The 20,476-nt window shown below is 40.3% G+C and overlaps 1 protein-coding gene across 1 annotated transcript in view; it reads left to right on the top strand.

The window, feature by feature from the left end:
* The window catches only part of FAM91A1 (family with sequence similarity 91 member A1), a 43,596-nt gene that overhangs the window by 11,964 nt on the left and 11,156 nt on the right, over positions 1-20,476 (top strand). Inside the window, exons 9-19 of the mRNA XM_059395121.1 lie at positions 3,636-3,742; positions 4,248-4,286; positions 4,770-4,882; positions 5,312-5,427; positions 6,207-6,319; positions 6,649-6,735; positions 9,475-9,607; positions 13,669-13,817; positions 15,555-15,689; positions 15,837-15,950; positions 19,850-19,922. Of these exons, the coding sequence (XP_059251104.1) occupies positions 3,636-3,742; positions 4,248-4,286; positions 4,770-4,882; positions 5,312-5,427; positions 6,207-6,319; positions 6,649-6,735; positions 9,475-9,607; positions 13,669-13,817; positions 15,555-15,689; positions 15,837-15,950; positions 19,850-19,922 (1,179 nt within the window). The remainder of the gene's footprint in view (positions 1-3,635; positions 3,743-4,247; positions 4,287-4,769; positions 4,883-5,311; positions 5,428-6,206; positions 6,320-6,648; positions 6,736-9,474; positions 9,608-13,668; positions 13,818-15,554; positions 15,690-15,836; positions 15,951-19,849; positions 19,923-20,476) is intronic.

Raw genomic sequence — 20,476 nt, forward strand, 5'->3', positions numbered from 1 at the left:
GTCCTTTTACTCTTTGTTCAGTGCATAACTGGTTTTATAGATGTTCAGTCCTGTCATTTGATACTTTTACTCTGTGTGCCTGTCTTATTTTTTTGTGTCACTATTGTCTTTCTTGACTTTATCTACTCCTCCCTTTCTCCTTCACCCATTCCCAAGTTAAACCGCTGTTAAAGCCCTTGTGTATTTTCTGGTGGATATATCAGTGTATTAACCTGTTGCTGGTTATTGAGGTTACTTACACTTTTCTTGCTAGGATAGTGATGTGGTTAACATCCTTGAACACAGTGGAGCTTTTCTTCTCTAGGTTAGATTTCTTACACTGTATTTAGGTTATATGTTAAGGTATGTTTTCCAGCACATCTTTCAGCTATTGTTCTGGTTTGTTAGTATCTTTCCTCAAACTAAGATATTTAATGATTGTGTAATCAAATATAAAATGTCAAAAATTGCCAGGGAATGACTTTGCTACTAACTATTGAGCGATGATAGCGGCTTATGACAAGAATACTCCCTCCTATCCATGTTGAATCTGGACAGGTTTATCATGTTGTCGTGTGTCCTGACCTTTATTTGTGTTAGCATGTGTCAGTGTTCTTTAAGAGTGGATTTTGAACCATGTGCATACATGAATTCTATTTTCAGTTTGGAAGGACAACCAAAAAGCAATGAAATACTAATTCTGCTTTGTAGAATTGCTGCTATAACACTAAAACAAATAAAATAATTAGTTTTACAGTTCGAAAGGTTTTGACAAGGAAATTATTTCTGGAGGATGGGCTGTTAGTGGTTTCCTGTCACTGTGAGAAAATAGGAAAGCATTATGTGTTATTCTAGTCTTTACTCTCATCAGTAAACTAATGTTGACTCATTTGAGAATCTCCTAAAAAGATTGGTTTTTGATTGGTTCATTTCAGTCCCTGTTGACTGAGTGTTTGAACACTGACTCACATTATCACTAAGTGCATCTGCAAGGTGTGGTCCAAGAAGGGCCAAGTGGATGGCTACACTGTTACAGAGATGTGTTCTGCCAGGCTTTTCTTAGGATCTAGCAAGTTCTGTTGGTACAGATAGACTCATGCTCTTACAAGTGCTGAATATATCCTCCTTCTCGCCATGGAACATGGGATGTTCCCTAATTTGGAATAACCTGTGAAAGGAAAGCAGTTTGACAAGATGGAGGCCATCAAATTTAGCACGAGACACTGAAGTTGATTTCAGAGAAAGCATTTCATCTCTGTCTCAACAAAACAAGGAGTATGATGGTGGGACAGATAAACTGGATAAATAGAGTAGTCACGAAGGGGTTTGTTGTTAAAATGGATTTAGTGCATCGTCATACCGTATACTTGCTTGGTTTATGGCTCCCCTTTCATTTACAGCTTTCTAGATTTCTGTTAAGCTTGAATAGAATACTTTTAAGATACATATAGAAATAGTCTAAAAATTCTTAAAAACCTTTGTCATACAAATCCAAACCTGTAGCTGGAACTTTTTTTTTTTAAGAATTTATTTATTTATTTGACAGAGATCACAAATAGGCAGAGAGAGAGGAAGGGAAGCAGGCTCCCTGCTGAGCAGAGAGCCTGATATGGGGCTCAATCCCCAGATGCTGGGATCATGACCTGAGCTGAAGGCAAAGCCTTTAACCCACTGAACCACCCAGGCACCCCTACTCTTTTTTTTTTTTTTTAAGGTTTTATTTATTTATTTGACAGAGAGAGGGGGAGCGAGAGAGATCATAAGTAGGCAGATAGGCAGAAAGGGGGGGAAGCAGGCTCGCTGCTGAGCAGAGAGCCTGATGCAGGGCTCCATCCCAGGACCCTGAGATCGTGACCTGAGCCGAAGGCAGAGGCTAAACCCCCTGAGCCACCCAGGCACCCCAAGATCTACTCTTTTAACCATTTTTAGATATGCAGGGCAACATTACTAACTAGTTGTTATGCTATAAGTTACATCCCTAGGACTTACTTAGTTTATAATTCAAAGTTTGTACCTTTTTACTCCTTTTACACCCCTCCCCCCTACTTCTGGCAGCCACCAGTCTTGGTCCCTGTATATGTGAGCTTGTCCTCCCCCCACCAACATATTTTTGAGTAGGCAGTGTTAAGTTATTAAATTCTAAATTTATAAAAGAGTATAAAAACATATACCTCTGACCCCTGTGTCTGGCCACCCAGTTTCTCTCTCAGGGGCCACTGTTAAGTTTCTTGTTTATCTTCCCAAAAGTGTGCTCAGCACATAGACATGTATATACATGTCCTTTTTCTATGGCTTTAGTTTTACCCAGATGGTGTGTTGTAGTTCGTACTCCGTTTTTTTAAACTTAGTATGTATTGGGAGACTCTGCAGTATCTCATCATGTAGAGTTACATTGTTCTTTTTGTCTAGATGTAAATTGTGTATTTTTAACCACTTAAGTGTCTTGATTTTTCTTCTCTACACTACAGGGGTATAGCGTTGAATGTCTTAGGAGGTTAAGAGGATTAGATGAAATTGTGTACTATAGTGTGGCACTTAACATGTGCTCAGTATCCGTTTGTTGTTATTCCCACAATTGATAGTGTAGGAAAAGAATGAATGGTATGAATATGAGGTTCTAAAATACTTGTAAAGAGAAACCCGGGATCCTTAAAGTATTTGGTTGATGGGAACCATGGGTAACACTAACTTACAAAGTGACTTGAGCCAGTTCTGGAAAGTGAATAATCTGGCCTGAAATGTACAGTGTGATTTTTTTTCGTAGTGCCTTCATTTTGACCACTTAAATTTTGTCTGATTTCTCTTTTAGGAATAACTTAGGTTTTGGGTGCAGTTAGATGGTATTAGGGTCAGGGGACACAGGGATACTCAGACCCTTTGTTGGCTTAGGCACTCTTCCTTCCCAGGGTGCACATTTAGGGTGCATTTTAGGGAATGTTAAAGGAAGGCACAGTACCTCTTCATTATCAGCTGGGCAGAGTGCCCTAGTAAATTGGATTAGAGTGTCTGGACCAAAGAGATGGAGAGAAATGAGCGTGAGTACATCTTTGGGTGGACAGCCGCCACTGGGCTGCCTCCTGTGCTCAAGAAAGTCTTGCCTTTCTTCCCCCTGAGGCCACTGAGGAGGACACAGACTAGTGATTGCTGGTAAAAGTGGCGGTCCTGCAGATAAATTTCCTTTCTTCTCAGGATGGAGCAGGAATGATGGGAGAAAGGCAGTCAGTGCTCTCCGTTCACCTGGTCTTTGTATAGCACACCTGGTCTCCTGCTTTTCTGCTTTAGCCCAGTCACCCCTGCTATCTGTAAGGCATTAAAACACACCCATTGAAGCCTTCCCCATTCCAAAGCAGCCCCAGTCCCCTTGCCTTTCTACCCAGTTCATGTCCTCCAGCACTTCCTCTGCCTCAGTAATGCTGACAGTTCCCTGGGGTTACTCTTTGTAGGATTTGTGCTCTACTGTCAGAGTCCTCTGTGTAGATGGGGTTGTAGATGGCCTTAACTTTGGGGGTTTTAGAAAACTTGCTGTGGAGTAGATAAAATAAATCAAAAACTGAATTTAGTCCCTAAGGTAGAGGTTTCCCTTTTTGAATGGGTATTTGCATATGCTTTCTTGTTTTATAAAATTGAATCACTGATAAAAGTCTGTTTTGTTTTAGTTCCTCCTCTTGAAGGTTTTGTAATGAATCGGGTGCAAGGGGATTATTTTGAAACTCTACTCTATAAGATATTTGTTTCCATAGATGAGCATACTAATGTTGCGGAGGTAAGTGTGACAATGTCTTATGAACGAACTTAACCTCAAGATTATAAAATACATTTGTGTAAAGTAGATAAAGTTATTTAATGATAAGGTTAAAATGTTTTCAGAGTCAATATGCATGGGTAGGTCATAGACCATTAATATACTTAAGTCACAATTCTGGAGTTACTTTCTGTATATACATAATAACTTTAGTAAATAATATAATTTGGTAAATAACTTAATATAATTGTTGGTAAAAGGATTGCAGACTGTTGATTGATATAAGCATTTTCTTATTTTAAAAGAGACTAAAGAGGAAAGAACCTTCCATCCTTATGGTCACTATCTGGATTTGTGCTACTTAGACATAAGGAAAGAAGAAAGTTCTGATTTCAGAATTAATATATTGAGTCTTTTAATTATTCATAATTTAAAATTTTGCTGATTATGGTTCACTTGTTTATTACAACTGTATAATATTGATAATTCTAGGAGTGTAAATAATTTTTTTGTTTTTATTTTCTAGCTTGCAAATGTCCTTGAAATAGACTTATCCTTGGTTAAGGTATATAATTTTTATACTCTTTTTATTTATAAGTACTGAATGGCTTTTATTATAAACTTTTGTCTTGATAAGCTACTGAGAAATAGACACAGTGAGATTCTTATTGGCTGTGCAGGGGAGTGAGGACAGTAAAGGGGGTATCTGCAAAGATCGAAAAGACCAAGGTAAGGGCGCTGAAGCAGTATTCCACGCTGGGAGTGAAAGCCCACACTCACGCTCCTGCGCGTGCAAGAAGCTGCTCGATCAGTGTCTCATGATGAGGCCACTGAAAGCACCCTCTTCTGCTGCTGCATCTGAAAGAGTGCCAGGCCAGAGAATTGGAAGTACTCTCTCTTCCACATCTGTGAACACCTTAGGGGAGGAGCAGGCCTACTGAAAAATGTTTTTTTCTGGTGGCATAAAAGTGTTCAGGGATCACTTTATCTCTACAAATAGTCTGATGTCTGGTTTATTTTAAATGCTAACTTCTTTATATTATTTCAGAATGCTGTTTCAATGTATTGCCGATTGGGCTTTGCCCATAAGAAGGGACAAGTAATAAATTTGGATCAGCTTCATTCATCGTGGAGGAATGTTCCATCTGTAAACAGATTAAAGTAATTCATTTATTCAGTCTGAGATATTAGAGTTTCCTTTTGAAAAAAACATTGCTCTGTGTACAAAAATTTTACTTATCAACCTGTCCATTGAGGTGAATGCTGCCTGTTAGTGGTATTTAATCTTTTGTGTGATAAATGGTTTTTAGAATCTGATGAGAACAAGAATGCTTTCCCCAGAGGAAAGTACATACGGTATTTTATAAACAGCTGCAAAGAGTTCTCACACTCCCTGGAGCCTGCCCATGGGTCTTGGTTAAGAATAATTGCTGTATGTGGGCAGAGCATTTTGGGGCTACGTCTCCGTTTGGGGCTTGAACATAAGACGGGACTGGGTGGGTATTCACAATTTGAGTGCTGACTTCAGTAGCACAGTATAAGCTAAGATGTATATGATTTGTAAAACATGGCTGGGTTCTTCATTCATAGGAGTACCTTAGACCCACAGAAGATGCTGCTGTCGTGGGATGGAGGGGAAAGCAGGAGTCCCGCGCAGGAAGTTTCATCAGCTACCGACACGGACACCAATAGTCAAGAAGATCCGGGTTAGCAGCCCCTCAGGGTATAGAGACGCCTTGTGTCTATGCAGACACTCACAGAGCGAACTCGGCTTTGTTCTTGATACTGTTCATTTGATGTGCAGTGTTCGAGTCCTTAGCGGTATGCTGGGCATTGAATGTGGCACTGTCCTTCTGAGAATAAGTCTAGGGAGAGGGAAGGTAGTGTAATCACAAAAACCACAACAGTGTGAGAAGTGTTTTGGTGCTTGTGGGGAGCAAAGAGAAAGAGCTTTCTTGTCTAGAGATTTGGGAAGCCTTCATGGAGGAGATGATAATTGGGCTAAGAACGACTAAGAGCTTGCCAGCTGGTGAGTGAGGGAAGGCCTCAGCATGGGCCAGGCACAAAGGGAGGCAAAGAGAGCGCAGTGCGTGAGGGGCTGCGTGTGGTTTTATGTTGGGGCGGGGGGAGAGGAGTGCAGTGTAGCCCTATTCTTACCCCAGGCTCTTAGCGGAGCCAGGTGACTTGTCTGAAGAGGTCAGGCTAGCCAGTCTTAAGTGTTCTGACAGTTACCAAGTCTTGGTTTATTACTGGCTTTCAAGAAACACCACAAAAGTGAGTACTTAAAAGTTTTTTTTTTTTTTTGACTTTCTTTGGTTGGAGAGAGGTAGGATTAGGGCCTCCTAGAACTATAAAGTTACTAATAGTTACATACTTTTGAATTATTAAATCAAGTTGAAATGCAGTTCTTTCTCATTCCAAATGGTGGGCAAAGAAAAATTTTCATTTACTCGATTTTAAATTATGATTTTTTTTTTTGTTCCAGCGGACACAGCCAGTGTAAGCAGTTTGAGTTTATCTACAGGATATACAAAGCGCATTGCGTTTCTGTTCGACTCAACTCTTACTGCCTTTTTAATGATGGGAAATCTTTCACCAGTAAGTCCAGTTCTTGTTTAAATATTACAGTGTTTAAAGATTAGATGTAAAATAGTTCATGCTTTGAGATCTTTTTTTTAAGTACTGGATTTATTCCTGAAAACACAAAATGCCAACCGTCTTGTTTTATATTCCGTGGAGGAGCGTGGTAACTTTTTAGTGACAGTTAGCCTTGCGCCTCATCACCTTTGTTTATATTGGAAGGCATAATAGAAATATGAAATGTTCTGTTTCATTTTAAAAAGAGAAAATTAGAACTTATTCATAATAGACTTGTAGAAGGTTTTAAGTTCCATTTTAGTTTTTTTGTTTTTGTTCCTTTACGCCAGAACTTGAAAAGCCATGCAGTTACCATGTTCGAAGTTGGTAAACTCTCAGACGAGTCTCTGGACAGCTTTCTTCTAGAACTGGAAAAGGTGAGTCTGGAGTGCTCGTCACGGGATCTCATGATGTTTGGTGCTGTTCCTTGCTTGATACCGATTGTGTCGATTTTTGGTGTCTGCCTCATTCCCCATCTTTACTGTAACAGTCATTTACACTTAAAAATACTGAGTGGATGAATTTGATTTTGTGATTTTCAAAGTGGTTTTTGGACCTTACCTCTCACTTAGCATGATTCGGTTTAATGAAATGTGGTATAGGAGAGCCCCTGGGCGGCTCAGTCAGTTAAGCATCTGCCTTTGGTTCAGGTCATAATCCTGGGGACCTGGGATTGAACCCCGCATAGGGCTCCTTGCTTTCTGCCTCTGCCTGCCGCCCCCCAACTTGTGCTCTCTCTCGCTAGCTGTATGTCAAATAAAATCTTAAAAAAAAAAAAAAAATGAGGGGCGCCTGGGTGGCTCAGTGGGTTAAAGCCTCTGCCTTTGGCTCAGGTCATAATCCCAGAGCCCTGGGATCGAGCCCCGCATCGGGCTCTCTGCTCAGCGGGGAGCCTGTTTCCTCCTCTCTCTCTCTGCCTGCATCTCTGCCTACTTGTAATTTCTGCCTGTCAAATAAATAAATAAAATCTTTAAAAAAAAATGAAATGGGGTATAGAAATAATTAGTCAATGTAAGTTTTTAAATTACATTTTTCTAAAATAGCCTTTGGTTTTGTTTGTTTTTTCCTTTGATATGACTGTCTAAGATCTCCTCTTCAGCAGTTTTATTTAAAGTTTTTGTTCCCCTTGTCTTAAATCTGGAGCAGCGTCCACGGGTACCGTATTTATGTCCACTCTCACTAGCCCCGTTAGCATCTTGAAGACTTTAGCCATAGCTGCTCTTAGGCACCTTTTCCCCTACATGAAAATAGCCCAATTTGTCCTTAGCTCTAAATCTTGATTGCCCTTTCCTGGTTTTTCCATTCCCTGGGTTTTTTATTTTTGTCTTTTTTTGTTTGTTTTTTTGTTATCTGTTTATGCCAATAGTTTGTTTGCTGAGTCTCCTCCTTGACTAATAATTTTGGTACCTTTTGTGCTTCAGTGATGAACTCTGTATATTAAATGTTTTACTTAGAGGATTTTTGATGATTCCATTAGTTTCTTTATATTTAAAAAATTTTTTTTATATTTATAAAAAACAATATATTTAAAAATATATTTAATATATTGATATTTAAAAAATTTTTTTCACTCTTCTCCATAGGATTTTTAGTTTGATAGTGCAGAATTATATTTGAGATAATCCTTTGCAATTAATTGATCTTTCATTTTTACCTTTATACATCCATTATTCCCTCAATGCTTTTAGTATCGTGTTAATCCCATTTCTAATGTATGTGTATCATTTTTTTTGCCAATAAATTTTTTTTTGTTTTCTGAGATCCTTTTTTTCAAAAGATTTTATTTATTTGACAGAGAGAGATAACAAGTAGGCAGAGAGGCAGGCAGAGAGAGAGGGGGAAGCAGGCTCCCTGCTGAGCAGAGAGCCTGATGTAGGTCTCATTCCCAGGACTCTGAGATCATGACCCGAGCCGAAGGCAGGGTCTCAACCCACTGAGCCACCCAGGCGCCCCTGTTTTCTAAGACATTTTAAGTTCTCTTTTCTTGATTTTTATTTTTCTCACCTCAACTAGTCTTTTATCACGTATAGCAAATTAGAAGATCACTTTATTTTTTATATATCTGTATCGTTTTATGCCACCTAGCCATTTTTGGGAAGGCCTTTTAGTGTGAAGTTTAGTCATTAAAAGTAGTTTCTTAGCTATTTTTTAAGAAGCCTCGTCCTGATTAAGCTTAGTTGGTTAATTTTTTTTTAAGATTTTATTTATTTGAGAAAGAGTGAGCGAGTGAGAGAGAGAGAGAACATGAACAGGGGAAGGGGCAGAGAAGAGGGAGAAGCAGGCTCTCCTCAAAGCAGGGAGCCTGACTCAGGACTCGATCCCAGGACCCTGGGGTCATGACCTGAGCCGAAGGCCAACACTTAACTGAGCCACCCAGGCGCCCCAGTTGATCTTATTTTTAAATGCCAATCTAATTTAGTCATTCCTCTTGTAGACCTGTCCTTTTGTCCGTTTCCTTTGTTGTTTCTAGGATGTATGTATTTTTACATGTTAAAGAAGCACCTGACTCAGTGTCAGAAGAGCATGCGTTAAAACGTAAGGCCAGTGAGCACAGGGGTTTTGTCCGCTGTTCTGTCCCTACATCCTAGACGGATCATACCTAGCACATCATAGGGATTCAGTGAATCCTTTTCGAATGAATTTAAGCTGTATATTCAGTAGTGTGGAAACAGCGATGTTGAATCTCATTCTCCATTGTCCCTTGCAGCCAGTGATGCAGAATGGGGGACATAGTGACAGGAATTAGAAGCATAATTGGAGACCATGGATTGGAGTACTTTCTGGATGAAGCAGAAAATAGATCTTAGATTTTTTTTTTTTAAGCACCCTATTTGAATCATACGTGGGAGATAAAACATATGTAATAGAATAATATAGCATTATTTGGTTGCTTCAAATTGTTAGTTTTACTTGCTAGGATAATTTCTGTCATCTTTAAAGATGTATTCAAGTGGAAACTCAACTGAGATTAAAGTTAAGATTTGTCTCAGTATTGCCTGGGCAAATTTTTGATTTACTGATTCTTAATAATGTTCTGATGTCTGTACTATATGGTTATTGTATATTAGGATGAATGGTTTGAGAGTGATACTGCAAAATTTATTTTCTCGGTTTAGGTTCAGAGCACTGGTGAAGGAGAAGCACAGAGATACTTCGATCATGCACTCACTCTGAGAAACACAATATTGTTTCTGCGTCATAATAAAGACCTAGTTGCGCAAACTGCACAGCCAGACCAACCGAATTACGGTATGATAAATGTACTTGATTTTGAAGACATGACCCCATGGAACTTCTTTCTAAGAAATTAAACAGGTCATGCTCCCTTATTTAATCATCGCTTAATGCATTTAGTGTAGACAGCATGTTGAATTTGCAACTAGAGGCTTGTTTTGTGACTTCCTTTGCTTGTCAGCTCTTTCTTATTTTACCTTTTCTCCTTTCTCCTGTGCCACTGACATTTGTAGTATCTGAGTGTGCTTAGTACCTACAAAAACGGTTGGAGCGTTAACTTAAGTGGCTGGCATGTAGAACAGGCCTCGGGTTGAGGTGTGAACAAAGCCCAAATGTAGTGATTTAGGAAGCATACTATTTCCTGAAGGCAGGATCCCATTGTAGGACAGGAATAAACAGGAGTTTCCGATTGAAGTGCTGTTGTAATACTTACTGAAGTATTTTACTTAAAAAATTAAAAAAGAGAACAGAAAACCTTGTTAAAGAGTAAAAGAAAGAAGGCAGTGGCAGTTCTAATCTGTGATGAACCCTGATGTGGCTCGTGCCCTGGTGTGCACTCTCGGGAGTGGGATGGGTGGGTGGGGGGGCGCGGGGAGGGGTTCCCAGGCTGTGGTAGAACGGATAGTAGGTCCTAAGGAGGGCATTGCCACCCAGGAATGCATGTTTTTAAAAAGATGGCACGGCGTGGGCACCAGGGAAGAGCATTCGGGTCCCGTCCTCGCTCATTCACAGGAGCTGCGTCTCAGAACTCCATGAATTCTTAGCACCATGAGAACATTGAATTTCACTCATTTCTTTCATTTACTTAAAAGTTCTGTTTTTCTGGCCGGGAACCAGTGGTTTCTGAGTCATACCCAGTTACATTCGACTTCTTTCACCAGCACCTGACTTTCTTTTCAGCTCAATTTGAGCATTTAAGAACAGAATCAGTTGTCACTTTACAAAAGTGGTCATGGAGATGAGGACAGAGACACTGGGTAGTTGAGCTGAGTGAAGCCGGACACACTCAGATCCTGGTGACTGGCTTCTGCAGCTGTAGTATGTCAGGGTCAGAGTTCTGCTTTAGCACAATTAGGACTGATTTCATGCTGGGGTTCTTTCTGAGATTGTTCATAAATAGTTGCGACTGAGTATTAAGTCACCAAGTGCCAAGAGGCCAAAGCACTTATTCATAGGCATTCGTTAATGGTAACCATTTTTTGGCTACCAGGTAGATCATGTGACCTAAGCAATGAGGAGCACTATCTTGAAGATGTCTTTGTATGTAAAAATCCTGAAATTACTAGGACTTTTTAGGGACTTAGGGAGGTAATGGATTAGAATATTTGTAATACTCTGTCATAGCCATCTTGAAATATACCATCCTTTCCTGCACATTTTAGTGTCCAGGAATGTTAGTGCTGGTGACCAGTCAAATGTAACTCATTTTATAGGTAGAGAAATTAGCTTGTTTTGGTCAAATCTTCTGCCCATTTGTCCTGTATGGATTAGTCAGTGGAAGACATGGGACTTAAGTCCATGTTTCTTCAAAAAAAATTTTTTTGCTCTATCTCGTTTATTATCTTCTCTTGAACATTAAACTATTTGTTGATTTATTCCTAAACAATCTGTTGCTTAGTAGTCTGGACTAAACTGTGTTTTTCACCATGAATGGTCTATGAATCAGAAAGTTAAATTGAATGAAAAACCCAAACCTTATCTGTATGAAAGTAGTTAAGTATTATTGTAACTCGTGAGGTTGATTTGATAGTGGACTGTTTTTGGTACCAGGTAGAGCTTTCATTGTTTAGTCTTTCCTCACTAAGATTTTTTATCTGACATTTTTTCACTCATAACTGATTTCTCAGTTTTATTAAATTTGTTCTTGATTTCTTGTATGTAGCCAAGCATAAATTTCTTTAGTCTTTTTGTAAAGGTTTAATTTTTTGAGAAAGAGAGAAAGAGCAAGAGCAAATGGGAGGAGGGGCAGAGGGAGAAGCAGACTCCCCACTGAGCAGAGAGCCCAATGCGGGGCTTGAGCCCAGGACTCTGGAATCATGACCTGAGCTGAAGGCAGACACTTAACCATCTGAGCCGCCCAGGGGCCCTTTCTCTAGTCTTCATAGAACTTTGCCCCTTCTCTCCTTTTCCTACGCCACCTGCTTAGCTCTTGTTTTCCTTCAAAATGAACCTCCCATCTGGCTCCAGCCAGATCTGTCTTCTCCCCCTCCCCCTGCCACCTTGTTTGCTGGCTGTGTGCAACAGATGCTCTTCCTGATGTCTATGACTTGCTCTCCTCCATTAGCAACATTTTATTTGAAAATACCTCAAATATACAAAAAAGTTTTAAGAATTTAAGAATAGTATAATTACTTCGAACCCAGAATTTGGGAGTAAGTTGTGTACCATGATCTTTGTCCACAGAATTATTCAGGGGATGTTTCTTAAGAATAGGGCTCGTCTCTGACATCATCTTCAGAAGGTTAATTGCTACAGTAACTCATATTCCAGTTTATCAGTTGACCCAGTAATGTCCTTAATAACATTTTCCCCCTCAAATGCAGGATCTAGTTTAAGATCCAGTACTACATTAAATTGTCATGTCTTCTTTATCTCCTTTATTCTGGAACAAGTCTGTAACCTTTTTTTGTCCTTTACGACATTATTATTTTTTTAAGAACATAGTCTCTTTTTGTTAGTTTTACTAGAAAGTTCTTCACGTTGGGTGTGTGGAATGTTTTGTTGTGATTAGGTTCAGGTCATGCACTCAAGTCCAGAGTATTACCTAAGTAATGTCATGTTCTTCTAAGGGTATGACATCCGGAGGCATGGGATTCCTGTCCGCCCCCTTTGTGATACTAATTTTGATCACCCAGTTAATGTGTTTTTGGTTATTCTACTACACAGTTAAGTATTCTCCCCTTGTGCAGCGACTCAGTAGTCTGTGGACAGGTACTCTGAGACTGCGCACATCACCTGCTGCTCGTCAGTATCTCCCCCGGATGGAGCATCCAGTGTTGGTCCTGCCTGAACCATTCTTGTCTGTGATGGTTATAAATTGATCATTTTTTTTCCAACTCCAGTTCTTCCGATAACAGTTGGGACTGAGCATTTTTTTATATTCTCAGTATGGATTGATGAATTTCTGTTTTTTTCAATGGCTTATAATTAGTCACTGTTCTCTCTCAATTACTTGTGTGCTATGGTTGTCTACAGTTTTGCCAGTAGGATTCCTTTCAAGCTGCCTCCAGTTTCCTTGTGCCATGCCTCCATTTTTTAAAACAATTCTTACATTTGGGGCAGTTCTTTACTTTCTGGCAAAACTGTCTTCTCTTATTCTTCTGTCCCAGTCTTGGAATCAACCTTTTCTCCCAGGAGCCAGTTTTCTTTTATTAGAACATGGTATTCAAGAGCAAAGTCCTGGTACTAGTTGTGCCAAATGCTTCTGGGCCCTTCCAGCAGGCCATATGTTTTTTGATTCATTCTTGCTTGAGGGGGAGATGAACTAACTTGGTCTCCTGGTGTTTCTTTCAGCCTTCTCTATCTTTTTAAGAGAATGAATAGGACTGGAATTTTCTGAAAGGGTTCTAGTATGGGAACACTGAAAATCTTTTACATGCCGAGGGACTTCCTGCTTTATGGACCAGCAGTGTTGGGCCCGTATTGTTAATGAGAACTCTCATTCCTATACCAAATTCAGAACTTGGCCATGAAACTCTTTGCAGAAATTGGAAATTGGGGGACGCCAGGCCACAGCTTTTTTGTGGCCTGTATGTCTTCATAATATGCCACCTCCTGGGAACGGCTGGAGATGGAGAGGAAGTGAGGTAGAGCAAACACGTATCTCTAATATAAAAGGGAGTAGCCCCATAAAACCCCAGGAGACGGTTATCTTTCTAGATCAGGGAATAAAGAGTGTTAGCTTTAACTCCTAAAGGGTCTTCGTGGTTTCTGAGGGAATTTGGCACTATGAATAGAGATACTCTGTCTATTGGAAGGGTGTTGAACCACCAGGACGGTTAGCGGTGTTTGTCTTAGACATTGCTCTTCCACCCTGTCAGTCTTTCATCCTCCCTGTACGCTTGCTCGTCATCCAGGTTTTCCTCTGGATCTCTTACGCTGTGAGAGCCTTCTTGGTTTGGACCCTGCAACGTGCAGCCGAGTGCTAAACAAAAATTACACACTGCTCGTGTCCATGGCTCCTCTCACCAATGAAATCCGGCCTGTGAGCAGCTGTACCCCTCAGGTAAAGAGCCACTTGGAGCATGGCAAGTGCTGTCATTTCACCCTTCCCTGTGGTGACTTGAAGAAGAGGTTTACCGGTTTGATCATGTTATTTCTCAATTTGCAGATGCCACATGCTAACACCAGTAACTCAGAAAGCAGTTTTGTATTTTATGCTGTTGTAATATGTTCAGTTTATGACATAGAGTTGGTATGTTTTATTCACGTTTCATCTGATGATTTGGGACACATTGATGTTTTCTTGATGAAGGCAGTGTTTTACTTTATTACTGTTTTTTTTTTTTAAAGATTTATTTATTTGACAGAGAGATCACAAGTAGACAGAGAAGCAGGCAGAGAAGGAGGAGGAAGCAGGCTCCCTGCTGAGCAGAGAGCCCGATGTGGGCCTCAATCCCAGGACCCTGGGATCATGACCTGAGCCGAAGGCAGAGCCTTTAACCCACTGAGCCATGCAGGCACCCCTTATTACTGTTTTTTAAAGATTTTATTTATTTATTTGAGAGAGCATGAGTATGAGTGGGGAGAGGGGCAGGAGGGGAGAGAGAATCTCCAGCAGACTCTGCACTGAATATAGAGCTCAACACAGGGCTCAGTCTCAGATCCTGAGATCCTGACCCGAGCCGAAACCAAGAGTCAGACGCTCAACCAATGGAGCCACTCAGGCGCCACGATGATGACTGCGCTATTTTAAAGGGAATGTTCTGGATGCTCTATGAAGGAAGCCTGGATTGCCCGCAGGGATAAAGTCAATTTAATTTGGAAAAATAAAGTGTCTTAGAAGTGGAGCTACGATTGCTAAATAAACCGGAAAGGAAAGACTGCTTGAAAGCTAGAACTCTGGATGTCTCACAATTGACTTATGAACATTACTGCTCTCTTTTTAAACATAAATCAGTTGTTTATTTGTATGCTTAGCAAGGACATTGTGGCCTGTACCGTTTTCAGAGAGCGGGGATCATGTTGCTGTTCTTAGTGCTTCATCCTGCCTAGTCCCCTAAATGTGCGAGGTTACTAGTGTAGAAGAAAGGAAGGGATCCTGGTACAAGCTTGATATTTATATGCTCTTCTAGCTGCCTTAGTGAGCATGCCTCACGCAGCCCCAAATTTGTCCTCTATCCAGTAGGAGTGGTTATAGGTTAGCATTTGCCAGTTTTTAAAAAAATAATTCTTTGTGTGCTCCCCCTGCAACTCTATATACACACTTTCTCCCATTCTGTGACATGACTTCTAGGCCTAGTAGGAATCCATGAACTGAAGATGGATGGAAGTTTCGCTAGTTCCTTTTGTGAAAAATCACATGTGATTAATGACAGTAACTGGCACTTTGAAATAGAGCTTATTAGATGACAGGTGCTGTTTTAAACCTTTTGGAACAATCTTACGGTGTCTTTACAAAGTAGATATTTTATTCGCCACATTACAGAAGAGCAAAGTGAGGTACAGAGAGTTATAGTGAGCTTCTTAAGATGATATAGCTTAGGGGACAAAGCCAAGATTCAAACCTTGGTTCTGCTCCAGAGTCCATTCTCCCAGTTGTGTTAAGACGTGCTTTCTCAGTTCTAGGGTAAGATTGAAACTGTTTGAATGGAGCATTTGAAGTTTATTTTCATAGGGATAATAGCAGTTAACATCAATGTGAGGCATTACCTATTTGCAAGACTTCATTTTTGGTCCCTTTTGAGATGTGTCTGCTTTCATTAAGTATTACAACTTTATCTTCCCTGTTTTGTGATTCCAGCATATTGGACCAGCTATCCCAGAAGTCAGTTCTGTCTGGTTTAAACTGTACATTTACTACATCACTGGGCAAGGACCACCATCTCTTCTACTGTCCAAAGGTACAAGGCTTCGAAAACTGCCAGATATATTCCAGGTATGTTGTGCGAAGTGTGTCTTTTTTTTTCTCTATATTTGTGAGGAGGGTAGAATTTGGTAAGCAGTATTTTAGTGACCTTCTGAGTTTTTTTTTCCATTTCTGAATACCATTTTATTCATCTTTTATTCATTTTTTTCCCCATAGGGTTATGATCGATTACTCATAACATCTTGGGGCCATGATCCTGGCGTCGTTCCTACGTCAAATGTGCTCACAATGTTGAATGACGCCTTGACTCATTCGGCAGTTTTGATTCAGGTACCGTTGCTTTATTTGAAACAACCAGTTTTGGATTTTGACTTAGAAGATTATAAGTTGTCTAGCTTTCTGCTGAGCCGCAGTTGGATGTCAGTAATTTGAGATTTGTAAAGCTGAAATGTAAGGGATCAGACGCCGGTTTTCTTGCTGGCCTTCGTCCGGCAGTGTGGGAATCGCAGAAACAACATGGACTTTGGGTGAGACCCAGCTTTGAATTCCAGCTTCGTCTTTTGCTACCCGTGTGGCTGTATTTACAGTAGTTGTGTTGAGCTAGAATTCACATAGCCTACAATCCACCAATTGACATTGTACAACTCTGTGGTTTTTAGTTGGTAGGCACATGTATCCACAGCCTTCCCCATGCTCATTTTAGAACATTTCCATCACCTCAGAAAAGAACTCCTGAATGCTTAGTTCTCCTTCCCTTATTCCCCAACCCTAAATAGCACCTTACTATCTCTCTAGAATGCTTATTCTGGGCATTTCACATATGTGGAGTCACGTAATACATGGTATTTTGTCACTGACCTCTTTTACTTCGCAGAATTCTTTTGAGGTTCATCACGTAGCGTGTATCAGTTCATCATGAATCAGTATTACATTCCTTTTTATGGCCAAAGAAGAGTCCCTTGTATGAATAGCATTTTGTTTTTCCGCCTATTGCTGATGGACATTTGGGTTTCCACCTTTCGGTAATGGTAATCATAGCTACATGTGGTCATTTATAGGTTTTTGTGTGGCCGTGTTGTCATTTCTCTTGTGTCTAGGAATGGAAATGCTGGGTCATACGGTAATTCTGTGTGCAGCTGTTTAAGGATCTTCCAGACTGTTTTCCAGAGTGGCCGCACCATTTTACATTCCCACCAGCACTCGGTATTATCTGACTTGTTTTATTATAACCCTCCTAGGGTATGAAGCGGTATCTCACTGTGGTTTATCTCATCAGGTATTTTCCTGATGCCTAACAGTGGTGAGCCTCTTTTCTTGTGCTCATGAACTGTGTGACGTTTTAAAGATACTTCTCTTATACTTAGTTTGCCACCTGTAGAATGGCCATGACAATATTTACTGTATAACAACAAAAAGTAATAGTAGCAGCTAATGAGGGGATAAGCTGTTTATAGCCCTAGGATTATTGAATGAAATAGGACTGTGTGTGAAGTGTGCAGCACGCTTTCTGCTTCACAGCAGGTTCTCAATAAAGATTTCTTCAGTTTATTCAACTAACAATCGTATGTGCCTTATTCTGTGCCAGTTAATGTGGTTAGACAAGTAAGACATAGTCCCTGAGTTCAAGGGATTTAAGTCTGGTGGGAAATGCTGCCTAAGCAGTCCATTTCGGTTCTTTCCTGAGTGCTGAATAGGATTATATATGGTGCACACATTAGAGTAGTACTCAATTCAGCCTTGAGACAAGGAGAAGGGCTTGGGGGACACTCATCAGAGACTGTGAGACTCAGGCTGAGTATAGAAGGAGATACAGAAGGATATAGAAGGAGAGCCCGGCCAGGTACAGGGTTTAGCAGGAATAAATCTCTGGGCAGAGATATTTTTTTCTTTTACCCTGCTGCTGCTTCCCTAGTACCTAGAAGAGCACCTGGCTCAGAGTAGTTTTTCCTGTGTGTTTTGATGTACACTCCAGGCAGGCTCTGGAGTGTAGTGTACCTTGACCTTTTTGCTACAGAGCTTACACTGTACCCTCTAGATTGATGGCAGCCTGTAAAGGGTACTGAGCAGGGGATTTTTATGGTCAGTGTGTTTTGGGAAAATCAGCTTGGAGAGGATGCTACCCAGGTATGCTACCCCCAACCTAGTAGGGTAAGAGATCTAAAGCAAGAAATCCGGTTAGGATTTAGTGTACGAGTCCCGGTAAGAGGTGAAGGCAGCCTAGATCAGGAAAGTGGTAATAAGAATTGAAAGCGAAAATGGGTTCAAGAATTATTACAAATTAAGATGAGTAGAATTGATCAGATGTCTGAGAAGGATAGAAGAGGAAGAGAATGATTCCTGGGATGTTGGCTTGTGAAAGTGGAAGAGCGGTCCTATCCCTGCTTGACAGAAAAGAGGAGGAAGAGCCAGTCGCTGGGGGTCAGGTGATGTGTTGCGTTTGGGGCATGTTGAGTATAAGGTGCCCTTGGGACATGTGGATGGTGGCGCTCTCTAATCGGTAATTAAAAATACTTTGATATCCAAGTGAGAGTTAAACAGGAGACACTGACTTGAGTGTCTGCATCAGCACGCGGAGGTAGTTGAAACCATGAGGGATGAAGTGTTAGCCAGGAGGGAGGAACACGAGGTAGGGTTTCATGGTGGGAAATGACATAATGGAATGAGTTAAGTGTGGGCTCCAGTCAGTCTGTCTAGATGCAAATCTTGATTCTACCACTTATGAGGAGTCTCAGGTGAGTTTGGTAATCTTGAATTCCTTCACCTGCAAACTGGAGATAATTACAGGTTCTGTCTTTATAAGGTTGTTGAAGCTTATGACCGAGTTGCATAATCTGCACAAAACGGGTAGAATCCTACACGTAGCACACAGGAAGGTCTCCTGAGATGTTCAGTGTGAGGTGGCATTGGTAGGAGAAGGAGACAGGAGTTTCCAAGTGTTGGTTACAGAGTTTTGTTTTTGCTCAACAAGAATGCCTTCTTTATTAAGTGGTATGGAAGAAATACACCTTGCTGGAATTCATAACAAAATCAAGATTTTGATCACAACCACACTTTCGTTACAACAGTCTTGATTACAGAATTTAAATTGTAACTGTACCAATGAAGCTGCAAAGAGCTGTCTGAAGAAACGTGTTCGCCTTGTTGTATGAACCATCTTAATGAGTGCTATTTTTCTCTGAAACATTTTTCTCTTTTATAGCATAGTACTTTCACTTCAATAATGTATAGGTTTTTTGAAAGGGAAAAATGTATAGATCCCCAATGTCAACTTAAATTTTCTATTATAACACCACTAAATGCATGTAAACATTAGATTCTTCATGTTTATTATTTTTACATCAAAACATTTGGGGATTTAAATGCAAAAAACCCTTTAAAACTAACAGAAGTCAAATGAACATTAATTGAATGCAATAGCTAAAACTAAATTATGTGTAGCATGGGAGTGGGGTGGTTAGACTCAAGATTTTTCTTAATTTTTGAATTAATAGAATCTTCACATAATTCAGAAGTAAAACACTATGAAAAGATGCACAGAGAAAAGTGTTACCGTACTTCTTATATTGTCTGCTCCCTTCTCCCCATTTCTCCTCCAGATCAGATACATTTATTAGTTTTTGCTGTCGTTGTCTAGGATTTCTTTGCATGCGTGAGCCAATGCACAGTGCTATCCCCCTGCGATTTTCACTTAGCAAGTGGAGACCTTTCCATTTTCAGTTCGTAGGGAGCTTGCTTTTTCCCACCCCCCACTGCTGCCTTGAAAATACATCTATTAATTTATTTAACCCCTGTAGAGGGGCTTTTATAATTATACAGTCTTGAATATATGTCACTGAATGCAGGTTTTTGAGTTTTGCATTCCCAGTTCATGATCTGCCAGGCAATTGATGGTGGGATTCTTTTATCAGAACTACAGCTAACCCTTGTGTGAGTGTACTTGATTTCAGTCTCTGCTGTCTCACCTCGTGTACCTGTTAAATCGGCCTCTTTGTTTTTCATTAGCCATTCACTCCATTGGAGACACATGGCTTTGTAAATTATAATATGCCCTCAAGATGGTCATTGCTTGGTGGGGAAAAATAAAAAAAATTATTGAAAGTTTTTTAATGGAATATTAATGTAGGGTATACCATCACAGGGCATAGTCTTATTTATGGTTTGATGATCTGTTTGCTCTTGGAAATACAGGTTTCTTATATACCTTTCAACTGTTTTTTTTTCATCTTTAGGGACATGGTTTGCATGGGATAGGAGAAACTGCCCACATACCGTTTCCATTTGATGAAACAGAACTACAAGGAGGTATCTTACTTTTGAATTATATCTGTTTAACTTTTTTGTAATTAATCTTTGTCAACAATTTGGTAGAAAACATAGCAGGAAGTGAATTCTTAAAATTTTTCAGTCCTAGATGCTTATGCTGCTTTTAAAAGACTGTTAGCGAAGATGGGGGCACCTGGGTGGGTTGTCAGTTAAGCGTCTGACTCGTGATTTTGGCTCAGGTCATGATCTCAGGGTCAGGAGATCAAGCCCCATGTCGGGCTTCACACTCAGCGAGGAGTCTGCTTGAGATTCTCTCTTTCCTTCTGCTTCCCCTGACTCTCCACCCCCCCCCCCCCCCGGCCCGCTCATGCTCCTGTGCTCATAGATAAATAAATCACAAATAAATAAATAAATAAATATTGGCAAAGATAGTTTTCTGTCATGTGCCTTTTCCCACAAAGAACTAGTAGAATAAGACTCACTTAGGACCTTTGAAGGAATGCTAGTCTGCCTCGGAGATGAAGAGTTTAACAGTGGGTCCCTGCCTTGTGGAAGACTAGGTTTTCTCTCTGTTTAGCCTTTCACTTTCCTTG

Source organism: Mustela nigripes, chromosome 3 (assembly GCF_022355385.1).
Source record: "Mustela nigripes isolate SB6536 chromosome 3, MUSNIG.SB6536, whole genome shotgun sequence".
In the NCBI taxonomy this organism is placed as follows: Eukaryota; Metazoa; Chordata; class Mammalia; order Carnivora; family Mustelidae; genus Mustela; species Mustela nigripes.